A 16268-nucleotide genomic window follows, 5' to 3' on the forward strand; every position below is an offset into this window, starting at 1 on the left:
AGTCTATTTAACCTTGAAACTAACTTTGAACCCCTAAAATTCTCTACCCTTGGGAGATGTGGGAACAATTAAATCAGTCTATTTTGACATGTTATTTTAAAAAATAATTGTGATGTAGAATTCATGAAACATAGGCATTCTCTTCCCACTATGGCCTGTTTATCCACTGACCTAAAGTCGGTCTTTTAACACAGTATTGTTGGAACAAAATTTCACCGAGGCAGCCATTAAAATTTATTTGTAATGCCACTGAAAAAGTAGATTGTTACATCACTTTAGCATGTTAATTTTTACATTTTGAGTTTTGCTTATATTTATACTAATTAATACTAATGTGGCATTACCGAGTTCTAAAAATTATAGTCAATTCCTTGTGATCTAGGCCACTGACTATTTTAAAGAAAAATTTTAACTTTTACATAAGGGATTGTGGGCATTTGGTAACCAGTCACAAAGTTCCAATGTTTTTGAAATATTTGTGTTAACATTTGATAGGCAGAATAAAGATGAAGGAAAGAAGCCAGAAGTTAAGAAAGTGGAGAAGAAGCGAGGTTAGTTATTTCACTTTCTAAGATGTATAAAATTGTATTCTACACAGAAAGGAAGTTTTACAGACACTTAACTGTATAGGTTTTGAAACTGGTCATTTTATGTTCTTATCCTACAAGTACACATTTCAAATCCCTAATGGATTCTATATACCTTGCATTGTTTTTAAGTGTTATCAGGTGAACTTGCTAAGGAGTCATGTTTGTTATTTTACTGCGCAATATATGATGAAGTCAAATTTTTATAACATTGCCTAAAGCTAGATGTTTTACCATTTCTGACAAATCTGGTTTCAGATGGATTTTTTTAGTTTCGGTTAAATGTGTAAGGGTGAAGCAGTGCCTTAAGGATTGCAGAAGAGGAGTTATTGGATGCAAACTGCTTTTTTCTTAGCAACATGCAGCTAGATGGTGATTCTTTGCTTATATGATGAATGTTGGTTTCCTAAATACTAAAAATGGCAGATAACTTCTTAATGATGTAGGCAGATTACAAAGAACATTTTTAAAAATTTACCAAATCTTTCCATTATACTTTGCTTAGATTATACAAAAATACTGGTTTTGGAAAATCTATTTACTGTGTTTCACATTTTAATTTATAGAAACATCAATGGATTCTCGACTTCAAAGGATACATGCTGAAATTAAAAATTCACTCAAAATTGATAATCTTGTAAGTGTTTAATACCTCATTTAAAAATACAGTGCTGCTTTTATAGCTTCATATTTTATTTTCTCACATGATTTTATAAGTAAATTTGAGATAACAGACTATTACTGGTTATTTTGTACTGCCTTGTTATTTGAGATTTTAAAAGTAATCTCTAGAAATAGATTATATGGGTTGTGGTAATTAACAGTTATGAAATTACTATTTTGTCATGAAGGATGTGAACAGATGTATTGAGGCCTTGGATGAACTTGCTTCACTTCAGGTCACAATGCAGCAAGCTCAAAAACACACAGAGATGATTACAACACTGAAAAAAGTAAGTGATCTTGAGTCATGTAGATTTTTTAAATTTCCTCATTATCACCACTTCATTAAGTAACATTTAAAAAATTAAGAAAATTATGAGTATGTTTTGTTTTCTCAGATACGGCGATTCAAAGTTAGTCAGGTTATCATGGAAAAGTCTACAATGTTGTATAACAAGTTTAAGAACATGTTTTTGGTTGGTGAAGGAGATTCTGTGATCACACAAGTGCTGAATAAATCTCTTGCCGAACAAAGACAGCATGAGGAAGCAAATAAAACCAAAGATCAAGGGAAGAAAGGGCCAAACAAAAAGCTAGAAAAGGAACAAACAGGTATGTGGTAACTGTGGTAACTGTTCGCTGGAACTACTTTTCAAAAATGGCTTCAATATTTAATCCTATTAATACCTTATCTATATTAAATGATGAGAAAGTCTCATAAAGCCCTTAGCAGAACATGATCAGCCTTAGCTTCTGGATTTCTTTTTCATCCCTAAGTTTTCATCAAGTTTAAATTAGTAGTAGTAGTGGTTGCTATTCTCTTTCCATTTAAATTAGGAAACATTTCTAACCTACACAGAAGTCGAGGGAAATGAACTTCCCATGTTCCCATCACTCAGCTTCTGCAATTATCAATACATGAGTATTGCTTTTTTATATCCCCATCAAGTTTCTCTGTGACACCCCTGAAGATTATTTTGAAGCAAATTCCAAATACACTATTTCAATCATAAATATTTTAGGATGTATATATGACCGATGCTTAAAACAGAATCCATAGTTACAGGCATACCCCACAGGTTTGGTTCCAGACTACTGTAATAAAGTGAGTCACATGAGTTTTTTGGTTTCCCAGGGTGTATAAAAGCTTTTTACCCTATACTGTAATCTGTTAAGTGTGCAGTAGGATTATGTCTAAGAAAACAATATACATACCTTAATAAAAAAATACTTCGTTGCTAAGAAAATGTTAACAAATCATCTGAGCCTTCAGTGAGTCATAGTAGTAACATGAAGTATCACTTGACCACACATCACTATAAGAAAAGTCAAAAAGCTTGAAATACTGTGAGAAATTACCAAAATGTGACACAGAGAAGTGGACTGATCAAATGCTGTTAGGAAAATGGTGCTGATAAACATGCTTGATGCAGGATTGCCACAAACGTTGAATTTGTTAAAAAAAAAAAAAAAAAAGGCAATATCTACGAAGCGCAATAAATGGAGGTCTGCCTGTACCATTAGCCACTTCCCCAAAATTAGCAGCTTCCCCAATTCCACAGTACTAAAACATCTTAGCAGCAACTGCTTAATGTAGGAAAAAATTGTTCCAAAGAAGATGAATTTTGTTACTCACTTATTAGGGAATGATACAGGTCTCCTTAGAGATTTGTTAATGAAATAATACTTACCGGGAAGCCCTCATCATTTTGTCATAAGAGACGAAATCATGTTAATTAACTACTTTGCCATGTTTTGTTGTTAAACACAAAATCTTACTGTGATTCTCATTGCTTTTTCTAAGAACTGGAATAAATCATAATGCTCCAAAGAGTTGTACCACCCTTTCGTGTTCCTGATAACAGTAACAAATGGAATAATCAGATTAGTAACCTACTTCTTATATGGGTAGATATATGTAGTAACCCCATTTCTTATTGTGCCTTGTCTACCCAAAGGATTACAATGTAATTTCAAATAAAATACAGTATTAGAAACTTTGGGACTATGTTTTATTTTTGATTTGGGGTCTTTCTAACAGTTTTTCCACTGAAATCTTTATAAAGGTTCAAAGACTCTAAATGGAGGATCGGACGCTCAAGACAGTAATCAACCACAACATAATGGAGACAGCAATGAAGAAAGCAAAGACAACCACGAGGCCAGCAGTAAGAAAAAGTGAGGACATGTTTTAGTGGGTTGTGATGTATGTTTTAATTTTTAAATCACATTGCTGTTCCAAGGTTATTTGTGTAAAGGATTTATTTTCATCACTCACTTCCTGAATTCAGGATTCAAGACGCAAATTAAAATGGCCAAGCCATAAAGAAACTTTGCTTAAAACTAATATGCCACTGTATTCAAGGGAATAGAGCAAGGCAGGAATCCTGTTTAAAAAAATAACTGTTCCTTGGACTTCTTCCACTGATAACACCTTTAATAATGACCCATGTCCATACTTCTTGAATTTTGACAGGATACAGAAATTAGATCTAGAATCATAGGCTATGTTGTATTATCAAACCCACTCTAAAATAACTAGATCTGTAACCATAGTTATCCAAATCTTGGTTTGTCTACCGTACACTTGAAGGACTTGGAATCAAGCATCCTTTCTAATTCTGAAATTCAGGGAAACCTTGTCCGTGTGTATATTACCCTCTCTTCTTAAGATTTATAATATGTTGGTATCACAGATACAACACTTTCATGTTCTTTAAAGAGAATTCATTTTAAAGCTGGAAATGGTGGGAGAGGGCCTGGGCCATGATGCTTTCCTGAGTTATTTTGCTTGATGTGCACAGTACTTTGGGAAGAAGACACAACATGGTAAAATAAAATTTTGGACAAAAGATAACAATTAACAATAAGTCACAGAAAAAATTCTTTTGGTGATTTTAAAAACAAATGCACAGATTTAATATCTTTTTTCCTCCTGAGGGAAAAGTCCTAATCCCAGTTGTCACACCTTTCTTTCCCCCTTTTCTTTAGGCCATCCAGTGAAGAGAGAGAGACTGAAATATCTCTGAAGGATTCTACACTAGATAACTAGGTTGACATACCTGGAATATAAAGAACATTTGAGAAGTTTGTAATGGTTTTCATTCAAAATATTTAGACTGCTGAAAGTTTTAAATTTTTATAAGCATAGATTTTGATGTTTAAAACTTGTTTTGAGGGAGAAATCTCCTTATCTTTGTTTAAAAGTGACTAAACGTTGCTAATTGTACTTGTGCAGTATTAACAGCTACATTATACAGTAAATGTGAGGAAAAGTCCATTTTAGGAAATGTTAAACTGCTTTTCCAGACATTGGTTGTAGTATATTTTCAATTAGTGTGTGTGTGTTAATGTGTAATTGATAGTAGAAAAAGGTTACATTTTTAAAACTGCTACTTGGATAAACCTTTCCTCTTTTCCCAAATACTGTGGGTTTTGTGCATAGTTTTTACAAATCTTGGATTTACCAGACTGTCTTTTCATTGTTTGTGGGTTTTTGTAGAAGTTAATCATTTTTACAATAGATAATGTTACTTCTATACAAGTATTCACTCCCTCCCTCCTTTTATCAGAAGTTAATTTTAATCTCAGTCTACATTGTGCTACATTATCCTGCTGCTTTGTAACAATGTGTGGTCTGTATGCCTTTTTGTATGACAACTAGATATCCAACTGACGTTGAACTGTTCTCCGGGGTACAAAACTCATGTTAACTTTTGAAGGTAATTTAGTTTTGTGGCTGGGAATTCAGTGAAGTCACATGAGTTTCCTGTAGCGAGCAGGAGTATATATAGGAATGAATCTGGCTTTAGGGTTCAACCATTTAAGATCCTTTACAGGCACTAGCAGCTGAAACTGAAAACTAAATGATAAAAGTTTATTTTTGAGAAATGTCTCGAGTTTCTGAATTTTTTAAAAAGTCACACATTAAAGAAGTCACTAAGTATTTTTTTAATTGGAAAAAATGCAATCCATAATGCTTTTGCAGTAAATAAAAGTAAATACTATATAAGGAAACAAACCTATTTGAAAACATGGCTATACCAGAAGGGAATTTTTATTTCTATGTCACACATGTGACAGGATTGCAAAAAGCGGAAACACAGTAGACAAAAGTAAAGGAGTTGTCTGTATTATCATGGATATGGACTAAATCAGGGTGAACCAAGGTTAACACAAAATTTAAGGGTAACTTAACATAGCATTTCTAAGGTATTTTGAATACTAGGTCAGTTGGTGGTTTGCAGTAGCTTAAAAGACACTTCTCATGTTTAGAAACTGAATATGGGGAAAAGGCTTAATTACCAGTGTTTGCATGTGACATGCATCCTATGCTCTGACCTCTCGGGTAACTGTTTTCATCTATAGATGAAAAGTTTGAAACATTTCAGTAATTGGAGTTTTGCTTTTGAGAGGTCTTACAATGGAACTAGGACCCACTGTTTTGAGGGAACTCTTGCTATTATATGTTTGGTCCTTAATACAATTTAAATTTGGACAGATTTCTAGTTAAGCCATAAGTGTCAACATGTAAACTAATGTTTTGATTAAAGAGTTTTTCTATCAAAGTCTACTAGTAAATTACTTATTTGCCATTTATAAAACTGTGCTGGAATTCTGGATTTGCTTCCAAGAGAGTATACTTGGTCATAGAAACTGTATTATTTGGGGACACAGGGTTACTGAAACATAAGCTCAAAATGATAAAAATACAGGAAATGTTATCTTTTGGTTTACCCTTCCTTTTTTTTCGGTGACCCAACGGATCTATATAGTTTTACCAAGAAACCACAGACTATTCAAATGCTGGAGAGAAATAAAGTAGCATTCTGATTATTTATGTCTGCTTTTATGGGCTGACCTTGCTCTAGCCAATTGATTCATGTAGCCTTTAAAACACTATTGCCTTCTCTACCCTCATTTCAAGAAAAAATTTTGTCATAGGTTGATTCACAGATAACTACTATTCTCAGAGCTCTTAAGAAAAAGTCATATAAACAGGTATCAATTTTCGGGAGCACTGGCTCAATTTAAATTTGTATTTGACCAAAACTATATAGCTGAACAAGTCAGTAAGAGATACTTTAAATGAGATCGCTAGCCCCAACCCAAACGTTTTTTTTTTTTAATATATAAGCAACATCTCTTGTGATTTTTTTTTTTTAACCATCAGATAACGTTTAAGAGTAAGTTACCACATGACTTGGCAGAATCAGTTGTTGCATGTTTTCTCAGCTGCTCTAGAGAAATTTCAGATGTATCATCTAAATCGGAGAACCTGAAACAGCTTGACTGGAATGATTTCAAATAGAAGGATGATTGATAGATTTTATCCAGTTTTTGCTGATACACTGATTGTAGTGTACCCATACACACTTACCTGGTTAAAGACGTCAGGTCAAGATCAGGTCTGCCATCTAATCCTGTACAAGAGCAAAGGCTTTTACAGGGCTCTGTGAGGGCTTCACTAATACAACTTATCCAGAGAAAGGATCTATTGGAAATAGCAAACCCATAATTACATATTAAGAAACGGAGAAGCTGCTATATAGTCCAAAAATGTGTTTACATATTTATGCTGTGTAATTTTCCAACCTCAGATGACAGAGACACTGAAATTTGATTGGGAGAAAGGTCAAATTATCCTTAAAGGATACTGAAGCCTAAAATAGGTATTGCTTTTCTAGGTAATCATTTTGTGCCTGTCTCTCCACTAGTATATCAAAATTTCATTCATTTCTAACTACAGAGGATGTTGATTAATAAGTTCATAACATTTTCATGTTTGCCTTCTTTAGATAAAATGTTGACTGTAGTTTGTCATTTGTTTAAAACTGAATTTTACAGCTACAAAATCCCTGATTCAAGACATCTTAAATATGCCTACTTCAAGTTAGGGGTTTCTTTTGAGTTCAACATAGTGGGAGACCTGTATAACTGATATGCAATACATTAGCAAGTTCTGAGAGTAGTGGTAGGCCTTTAGACCTCACCAGGAAATGATAATAGAAACATATCTGAGCCTTTGTGACTTTGGTGAAGAAGTTAACCTTAAGAACCAGCATAATAACAATCTCAGAGAAGAACAAAATAAGAATTTCAATAGCAGTAATGTTTTAACTGATAGCCTTCTTTGCCAGTAAAATAAATTGATTGGTACCATGCGTGGATTAATGCTGCTTGTGACAATCCACTTTCTGGAATTTGCTGTTTTGAGATACAAAATGATGAAAATAAAAGTAAACAGACCCTTGCATACTAATGGAAGACCTATAAAGAATGCAGTTTAAAAATAAAGGAAGCAAAAATTCATTTTTACCTGTGGAACTTTAAAGAATCAGACAAATCTTTGGTTTTCCAGCAGGATTTTCAATCTGTTCTAATTCAGCATCATTGGACACATGAAAGTAAACATGTAGGCAATAACAGCCAGCCAGCCATGGAGGGACCTCTTATTTCCTTATGCTGATTTTCTGGTGTATTGACTGAATCAGTGAATATGACCACCGCTAGAAACAGGTCCTTGTCTTCTACATACCAATCGACTTAATTGACTTATGTGGCATTTAAGTCCATAAAACATTTCACTGTCAACCTTTTAAACACACAGTCTTTTAGGCTTCGTCAGTTTTTTTTATTTATATGGTAAATGTTCTCAGCCATCCAGGGAAAAGTGGAATCCAGCCGAATTTAGATATAACCTAGAAGAGAGAACGTGAAATTTAAGTACAACATATTTAAAATGTTTAATTCTGTTTAATATTTTTCCGGCATTCCTAAAAGTATTAAACAGAATTAAATTTTCCACCAAAAATTTCCAGAAAACGTTTCAATATAGGTAGCTACAATTTTCTCTCATGGATCTAGACCTCAGAATTTATCAAAGTTGCCCTTTGGCCCAGAATGAGAATAGGATAACTAGACTATCATAACCAGAAGAATGAAGAGCTGGGACAGAAAAACAATTGTGTTTTTGCATACAGGATGCTGTGTATTATTGCCTAAGAATCGTGATCCACAGCTAGCAATGCATAGGATCTTGATTTCCCATGTCCATTCATTGGTCATATGAGATAAAATCTATTTCTTTGAATCATAAAAATATTAAATTGACATGCATTTTAATCTAATAGCATTTGTGATTCCAAAAACTTCTGGTCAAGAAACGAAGATTCAGCTTAAGTGTTACTTCTGTAAAGGTATGAGTGTATACTCAAGATCTTTATACATTCGTTATTTGTGTAGTGAGTCTTTCTGAAGTGTTAAGTGTGCCTAGTTTCTACCAAAACAAAACCTAACATTACAAAAGAGCTCAGTGTAAGATTAAATTACACAATAGCTAGTCTTAATATTGTATTTATTAAATAATCTGCTTTTATTCTTAATTTCTCCCTCATTTTTATTACAGATATTTGGAGGATCTTTACCTTGGAAGCCTCATGGTACAAGGTGTAGCGCTCACATTCTTCAAAGAATTTTCAAAACACTTCCATCACTTGATGTATAATGATAGATGAGCAAAAAGCCCTCTGGACAAAGAGTGAATAGGCATACTACAGACTGGGAGAAAACCAGAATACTTGTATCTGACAAAGGATTTGTACTCAGGATACATAAAGCACTCCTACAAATCAATGAGACAACTCAAAAATGGGCAAAACACTGAATAAAAACTATACTTTGGAATATTAAAATAATTTAATATATTTCAAAACATTTAAATACATTCAAGTTGCTTAATAAGAAGACCTGTGATTTGAATTTTCTTTGCTGGGGTGGTAACTTCAGCTGATGGTTTCAGGTAGATCCTGCTCCTCACTGGCATTTCTTGGAAGTAAAGGGTACACATTTTGATATTAACTAAAGGTTCCAGGATCAACATAAGGATAAGCGAGGAATTCCCCCAGTTTGTTGCCTTCTGAATCATAGTGGAGCATTCGGAAGCAAACATCACAAAAGAAACATGGGTCCTCTGGTGCAAAACTGTCATTGTTCGTCACCCATCTGTAGTTTAAAAAGATACATATTATTATAATTGACTTTTTCATGCTTTAATATGCTGCAGTAGTTATGACCTGTAATAATATGTATACATAACATTCCCACTATTTCCTTATTTTAGCTTATTTATATAGTCCTTTATATAATTTTGTATACACATGTATACATACAGACATATCACTACCAATACTCTACAAGGCAAAAGGACAACTGTGCTCTGAAAGACTTCTCCTTAAAGGTAAGTAGAAAAGAATGTAAATCCATACTTGAAAGCATCACATACTTGCCATGACATACCTATCCTTCAAATAACTGTTAACATAAACACAAATGTTTCCTTCTAATAGGCCATCTTGAAAATGCATAATATTAGATACACTACAGGCTTGATAAACTTTTTGCTTAATTTTTCTAACTGGTAAATTAGTACTGGTTAACTTGAAAACTCCAGCTTTTTTTTTTTTAACATCTTTATTGGACTATAATTGCTTTACAATGGTGTGTTAGTTTCTGCTGTATAACAAAGTGAATCCGCTATACATATACATATATCCCCGTATCTCCTCCCTCTTGCGTCTCCCTCCCACCCTCCCTATCCCACCCCTCTAGGTGGTCACAAAGCACCCAGCTATCTCCCTGTGCTATGCAGCTGCTTCCCACTAGCTATTTTACATTTGGTACAAGTCAATGCCACTCTCACTTCATCCCAGCTTACCCTTCCCCCTCCCCATGTCCTCAAGTCCATTCTCTACGTCTGTGTCTTTATTCCTGTCCTGCCCCTAGGTTCTTCAGAAACTTTTTTTTTTTTTTAGATTCCATATATATGTTAGCACACAGTATTTGTTTTTCTTTCTGACTTAGTTCAAGCTGTATGACAGACTCTAGGTCCATCCACCTCACTACAAATAAATTTCATTTCTTTTTATGGCTGAGTAATATTCCATGTATATATGTGCCACATCTTCTTTATCCGTTCATCTGTCAGTGGACACTTAGGTTGCTTCCATGTCCTGGCTATTGTAAATAGAGCTGCAGTGAACATTGTGGTATGTGATGCTTTTTGAATTATGGTTTTCTCAGGGTCTGTGCCCAGTAGTGGGATTGCTGGGTCATATGGTAGTTCTGTTTTTAGTTTTTTAAGGAACCTCCATACAGTTCTCCGTAGTGGCTGTATCAATTTACATTCCCACCAAGAGTGCAAGAGGATTCCCTTTTCTCCACACGCTCTCCAGCATTTATTGTCTGTAGATTTTTTGATGATGGCCATTCTGACCGGTGTGCGGTGATACTTCATTGTAAAAACTCCAGGTTTTTAACCTAGAATTTAGGATTAAAATGTTACAACGTGTATACAAATGGGAATATGGGCAACATTATTCAAATGAGGTTTTGGTTTTTGACCTGAAATGTCAAGCGACATTAAGCGAAAATGGTATTTTTCAGTCTATCTGAATTCTGCATCCCATGGAATGTTTTGACATCCCGATTTCCATTTTGATCTGATAACTGATTTATCATGTTTTCCTACTGATCATTTAGAAAAGCATATTGTGAATATACGCAAATCAATCAATGTGATACACCATGTTAACAAACTGAAGGATGAATACCATATGATCATCTCAATAGATGCAGAAAAGGCTTTCAACAAAATTCAACGCCTATTTATGATAAAAAATCCTCCAGAAAGTAAGCACAGAGGGAACTTACCTCAACATAATAAAGGCCATATATGACAAACCCACAGCCAACATCATCCTCAATGGTGAAAAACTGAAACCATTTCCACTAAAATCAGGAACAAGACAAGGTGGCCCATTCTCACCACTATTATTCAACATAGTTTTGGAAGTTTTAGCCACAGCAATCAGAGAAGAAAAAGAAATAAAAGGAATCCAAATTGGAAAAGAAGAAGTAAAGCTGTCACTGTTTGCAGATGACATGATACTATACATAGAGAATCCTAAAGATGCTACCAGAAAACTACTAGAGCTAATCAATGAATTTGGTAAAGTTGCAGGACACAAAACGCACAGAAATCTCTTTCATTCCTATACACTAATGATGAAAAATCTGAAAGTGAAATCAAGGAAACACTCCCATTTACCACTGCAACAAAAAGAATAAAATACCTAGGAATAAACCTACCTAAGGAGACAGAAGACCTGTATGCAGAAAACTATAAGACAATGATGAAAGAAATTAAAGATGATACAACAGATGGAGCGATATACCATGTTCTTGGATTGGAGAATCAACATTGTGAAAACGACTATACTACCCAAAGCAATCTACAGATTCAATGCAATCCCTATCAAACTACCAATGGCATTTTTCACAGAACTAGAACAAAATATTTAACAATTAGTATGGAAACACAAAAGACCCCGAATAGCCAAAGCAATCTTGAGAAAGAAAAATGGAGCTGGAGGAATCAGGCTCCCAGACTTCAGACTATACTACAAAGCTACAGTAATCAAGACAGTATAGTACTGGCACAAAAACAGAAATATAGATCAATGGAACAGGAGAGAAAGCCCAGAGATAAACCCATGCACATATGGTCACCTTATTTTTGATAAAGGAGGCAAGAACATACAATGGAGAAAAGACAGCCTCTTCAATAAGTGGTGCTGGGAAAACTGGACAGCTACATGTAAAAGAATGAAATTAGAACACTCCCTAACACCATACACAAAAATAAACTCAAAATGGATTAAAGACCTGAATGTAAGGCCAGACACTATCAAACTCTTAGAGGAAAACATAGGCAGAACATTCTATGACATAAATCACAGCAAGATTCTTTTGACCCACCTCCTAGAGAAATGGAAATAAAAACAAATGGGACCTAATGAAACTTCAAAGCTTTTGCACAGCAAAGGAAACCATAAACAAGACCAAAAGACAACCCTCAGAAACGGAGAAAATATTTGCAAATGAAGCAACTGACAAAGGATTAATCTCCAAAATTTACAAGCAGCTCATGCAGCTCAATATCAAAAAAAACCAACCCAATCCAAAAGTGGGCAGAACACCTAAATAGACATTTTTCCAAAGAAGGTATACACAGATAGCCAACAAACACATGAAAGGATGCTCAACATCACTAATCACTAGAGAATTGCAAGTCAAAACTACAATGAGGTATCACCTCACACCAGTCAGAATGGCCATCATCAAAAAATCTACATAACTAAATGCTGGAGGGGGTGTGGAGAAAAGGGAACACTCTTGCACTCTTTGTGGGAATGTAAACTGATACAGCCACTATGGAGAACAGTATGGAGGTTCCTTAAAAAACTAAAAACAGAACTACCATATGACCCAGCAATCCCACTACTGGGCACAGACCCTGAGAAAACCATAATTCAAAAAGCATCACGTACCACAATGTTCACTGCAGCTCTATTTACAATAGCCAGGACATGGAAGCAACCTAAGTGTCCACTGACAGATGAACGGATAAAGAAGATGCGGCACATATATACATGGAATATTACTCAGCCATAAAAAGAAACGAAACTGAGTTATTTGTAGTGAGGTGGATGGACCTAGAGTCTGTCATACAGCTTGAACTAAGTCAGAAAGAGAAAAACAAATACCATACGGCTAACACATATATGGAATCTAAAAAAAAAAATGTTTCTGAAGAACCTAAGGGGCAGGACAGGAATAAAGACACAGATGTAGAGAATGGACTTTAGGACACTGCAAGGGGGAAGGGTAAGCTGGGACGAAGTAAGAGAGTGGCATGGACATATATACACTACCAAATGTAAAACAGATAGCTAGTAGGAAGCAGCTGCATAGCCCAGGGAGATCAGCTCGGTGCTTTGTGACCACCTAGAGGGGTGGGAAGGAGACGCAAGAAGGAGGAGATATGGGGATATATATATATATACATATAGCTGATTCAGTTTGTCATACAGCAGAAACTAACACACCACTGTAAAGCAATTATACTCCAATAAAGATGTTAAAAAAAAAAAAACATATTGTGGTGGGGAACCCAAAACAAACTGATGACACTAAATTCTTCCCTTTTCGTCTAAATGGCTTTTGACTCTGAGCCACAGTTTAAAAAAATCTAAACATGCAAAACCACAAAGTTTTATGAAACTGTATTTTGACCTCATTAAAAATGAGATGCAGTGTTATTTTTATCATCGAGAAGCCGTGAATGAAGCCAATTTTTTAAACTGCTAACAAGAGGCAGAAAGAATATGGCTCCCTGATGACATACATCATCCAGCGTAAATTATCAACCAAACTAAAGTTTGACCGAATCCCTAGACTTCCATTATACGTAATTCCTCATTGTCTAAAACATGGCTCTAACCTACTAAACTGATTTGTACTACTGTTTGTACTGCTCTCCTACTAGATAAAACCCTTTATATTATTTATATTCTGGAGTGTAAATCCTCAATTCAAAACAGAAAATAAACTGAAATATCAAAAATCCAAAGTACTTGACTATTAAAAACCAATACTTTTCAAGGAAAAAAACAGAATCACTTACCTAGCTGTGTACATTTTACAAACAAAACATTTTCTGGTCCAGAGCCAATGCTTCTTGATAAGAAGGGGATAGAGCGTCCTATCCAGGCAGTCATTATGATGCACGAGCCTTTTGTACATGAAAAAATAAATGATGATATTGTAGTGCAAATTTTTGTGATCCGTAATGAAATATATCCTTACCTCAAAATTAACAACACAGTAGGTATATTTTTCAATTTATTGTGTTCCACAAAACACTTTCCCCAAAAGAGCATTTGGGATTAAACAATGTTTTCTTTCATGTGAAACTTCCCAAATCCCTTTATGGCCATGTGCACTATGACTCTTAAGAGGGATATACTGTAGGCAGCATTTCTTGAATGTATTCCTTCAGAGAATTCTTGCTTTGCTCAACACGTAGTACACAGAGCAAGTGTACTCAGTGCTATTTTACCTAGATTAAGTGGTTTTGTGTTACAAACATGGCTCTTTTTTTTTATTAAAAGAGCTCTCATTAAAATCCAAATCTGGCTTCTGTTATAATGTGAATTGGTAGGACTTCAGTTTTAGGTGTCAGAATTCAGAAATTTTAAGTGGGAGTCAGTTCTCACTATGCCACTAATCAGCTTAGTGGGTTTGGATAAATCCATTAACCATGCTGGACCCCAGATTCTTCATCTGAAAAATGAATGGAATGCACAACAGTATTTTAAAGGCCCCTGATAATTATAAAATTTGATTTTTCTTTTTTTTTAGTAAGAAAGGGTAGCAGGGCTTCCCTGGTGGCGCAGTGGTTGGGAGTTCACCTGCCGATGCAGGGGACACGGGTTCGTGCCCCAGTTGGGAACGATCCCACATGCCGCGAAGCGGCTAGCTCCGTGAGCCATGGCCGCTGAGCCTGCACGTCCAGAGCCTGTGCTCCGCAACGGGAGAGGCCACAACAGTGAGAGGCCCGTGTACCGCAAAAAAAAAAAAAAAAAAAAAAAAAAGAGGGGCCTCCCTGGTGGCGCAGTGGTTGAGAGTCCGCCTGCCAATGCAGGGGATACGGGTTCGTGCCCCGGTCTGGGAGGATCCCATATGCCGCGGAGCGGCTGGGCCCGTGAGCCATGGCCGCTGGGCCTGCGCATCCGGAGCCTGTGCTCCGCAACGGGGGAGGCCACAACAGTGAGAGGCCCGCATACCGCAAAAAGAAAAAAAGAAAAAGAAAAAAAAAAAAAAAAAAAAAAAAGAAAGGGTAGCAATACATTAACTTCACCATCAGAAAATGATTAATAAACTTTTAATAGTTTACCAACTATTAAACTATGGAATGGCACTGAATGATTAATCCTCCTGTAAGATAAAAATTACTTGCAGTCAGTTACATTAAAAAACTCCTTAGGAAAGTCCTACAGTGCAAATGCTTAACAAGTGTAAATTGTTCTTCCAAGTTGCCTTGAATTTAAGGAATGACACTACAGTAATATGCCTACACTGTAAGAAATGTAAGGAAACTCAGATCACCAGAAAAAAGTCGACTGTCTTCCATCTTATGCTTACACTGAGGCACAGTCCCCTCTCATTTGAGTGAAGAGCAAGCAGAACATTTTATAAAAACTTAAAGAACACTTTATCAAAGAAGTAAACCTATATAATTTTAAGTCATAGAAATCTGAGGTTTATGAGCTCTCCTGGCTCTTGCTTCATTAATTCTTCCCTAGAGGCAACTGTTTTCCATTCTTTTAACTGCCTCTTTCTCCCGTTGCGGAGCACAGGCTCTGGACACGCAGGCCCAGCGGCCATGGCTCACGGGTCCAGCCGCTCCGTGGCATGTGGGATCTTCCTGGACCGGGGCACGAACCCGTGTCCCCTGCATCGGCAGGCAGACTCTCAACCACTGCGCCACCAGGGAAGCCCTAACTGCCTCTTTTTAATTTAGCTCCTCAACATCCCTCTGCAGAACTACGAAACTTTGGTTAAATATATATTTAATGTTTAAATTATGACAAATGAATTAAACATCCCCCTAAACCACAGAATTGACTATAGGTTCATTTTACTGTGCAACACTTTTGTCTTCTAGCTACTAATTCTCTCATGTTTGCATTTGCTAAGGTTTCAGTGTACCTGTCACTAATTCAGTTCCCTATTTGCTGACAGAATAGTAAACATGCTTTCCAAATGGGCTACACACCAAGGGGAGGTCTAGCAGTCTCAGGACACGCTTCCTTTGTCCCCTGTCCTGCTCCAATCTCTGGACTAAGCTGTTCTCTAGGTCTGTTCTACAGCCATCATTCTGGGACTTCGCTTTCCCATCATTCTGAGAGTTCCTTTTATGTCTTATCTATTCTGCTTTGCATCCCATGTTTTCCTTTTTCAAGGTTTACTCTTTGTGTAAAGTACTTCTGGTAGCTTCCTGAGAATGAGGGCATGGGAGGTAAATTTTTAGAGACCAGTCACTAAAACCCCAAAAAAGTGGAAGCAGGGACTTTCTAAAACCATCAGAATGAGTATATCATTGCTCCATAAAAA

General features: G+C 35.9%; 2 protein-coding genes across 2 annotated transcripts in view; one reads left to right on the forward strand and one right to left on the reverse strand.

Annotated features, from left to right (window-relative positions):
- PSIP1 (PC4 and SRSF1 interacting protein 1) overlaps positions 1-5854 on the forward strand; it is a 39377-nt gene extending 33523 nt beyond the window's left edge. Inside the window, exons 11-16 of the mRNA XM_082625810.1 lie at positions 496-551; positions 1154-1224; positions 1439-1540; positions 1649-1862; positions 3317-3428; positions 4242-5854. Coding sequence (XP_082481936.1) covers positions 496-551; positions 1154-1224; positions 1439-1540; positions 1649-1862; positions 3317-3428; positions 4242-4302 — 616 coding nt within the window. The 3' untranslated portion in view covers positions 4303-5854. The remainder of the gene's footprint in view (positions 1-495; positions 552-1153; positions 1225-1438; positions 1541-1648; positions 1863-3316; positions 3429-4241) is intronic.
- Positions 5855-8977: 3123 nt separating this feature from the next.
- SNAPC3 (small nuclear RNA activating complex polypeptide 3) overlaps positions 8978-16268 on the reverse strand; it is a 37922-nt gene continuing 30631 nt past the window's right edge. Inside the window, exons 8-9 of the mRNA XM_082626197.1 lie at positions 13777-13884; positions 8978-9254 (exon numbers count right to left, since the gene is read on the reverse strand). Of these exons, the coding sequence (XP_082482323.1) occupies positions 9107-9254; positions 13777-13884 (256 nt within the window). The 3' untranslated portion in view covers positions 8978-9106. The remainder of the gene's footprint in view (positions 9255-13776; positions 13885-16268) is intronic.

This window comes from Mesoplodon mirus (genome assembly GCF_964341445.2).
Source record: "Mesoplodon mirus genome assembly, chromosome: 1".
Taxonomy (NCBI): domain Eukaryota; kingdom Metazoa; phylum Chordata; class Mammalia; order Artiodactyla; family Ziphiidae; genus Mesoplodon; species Mesoplodon mirus.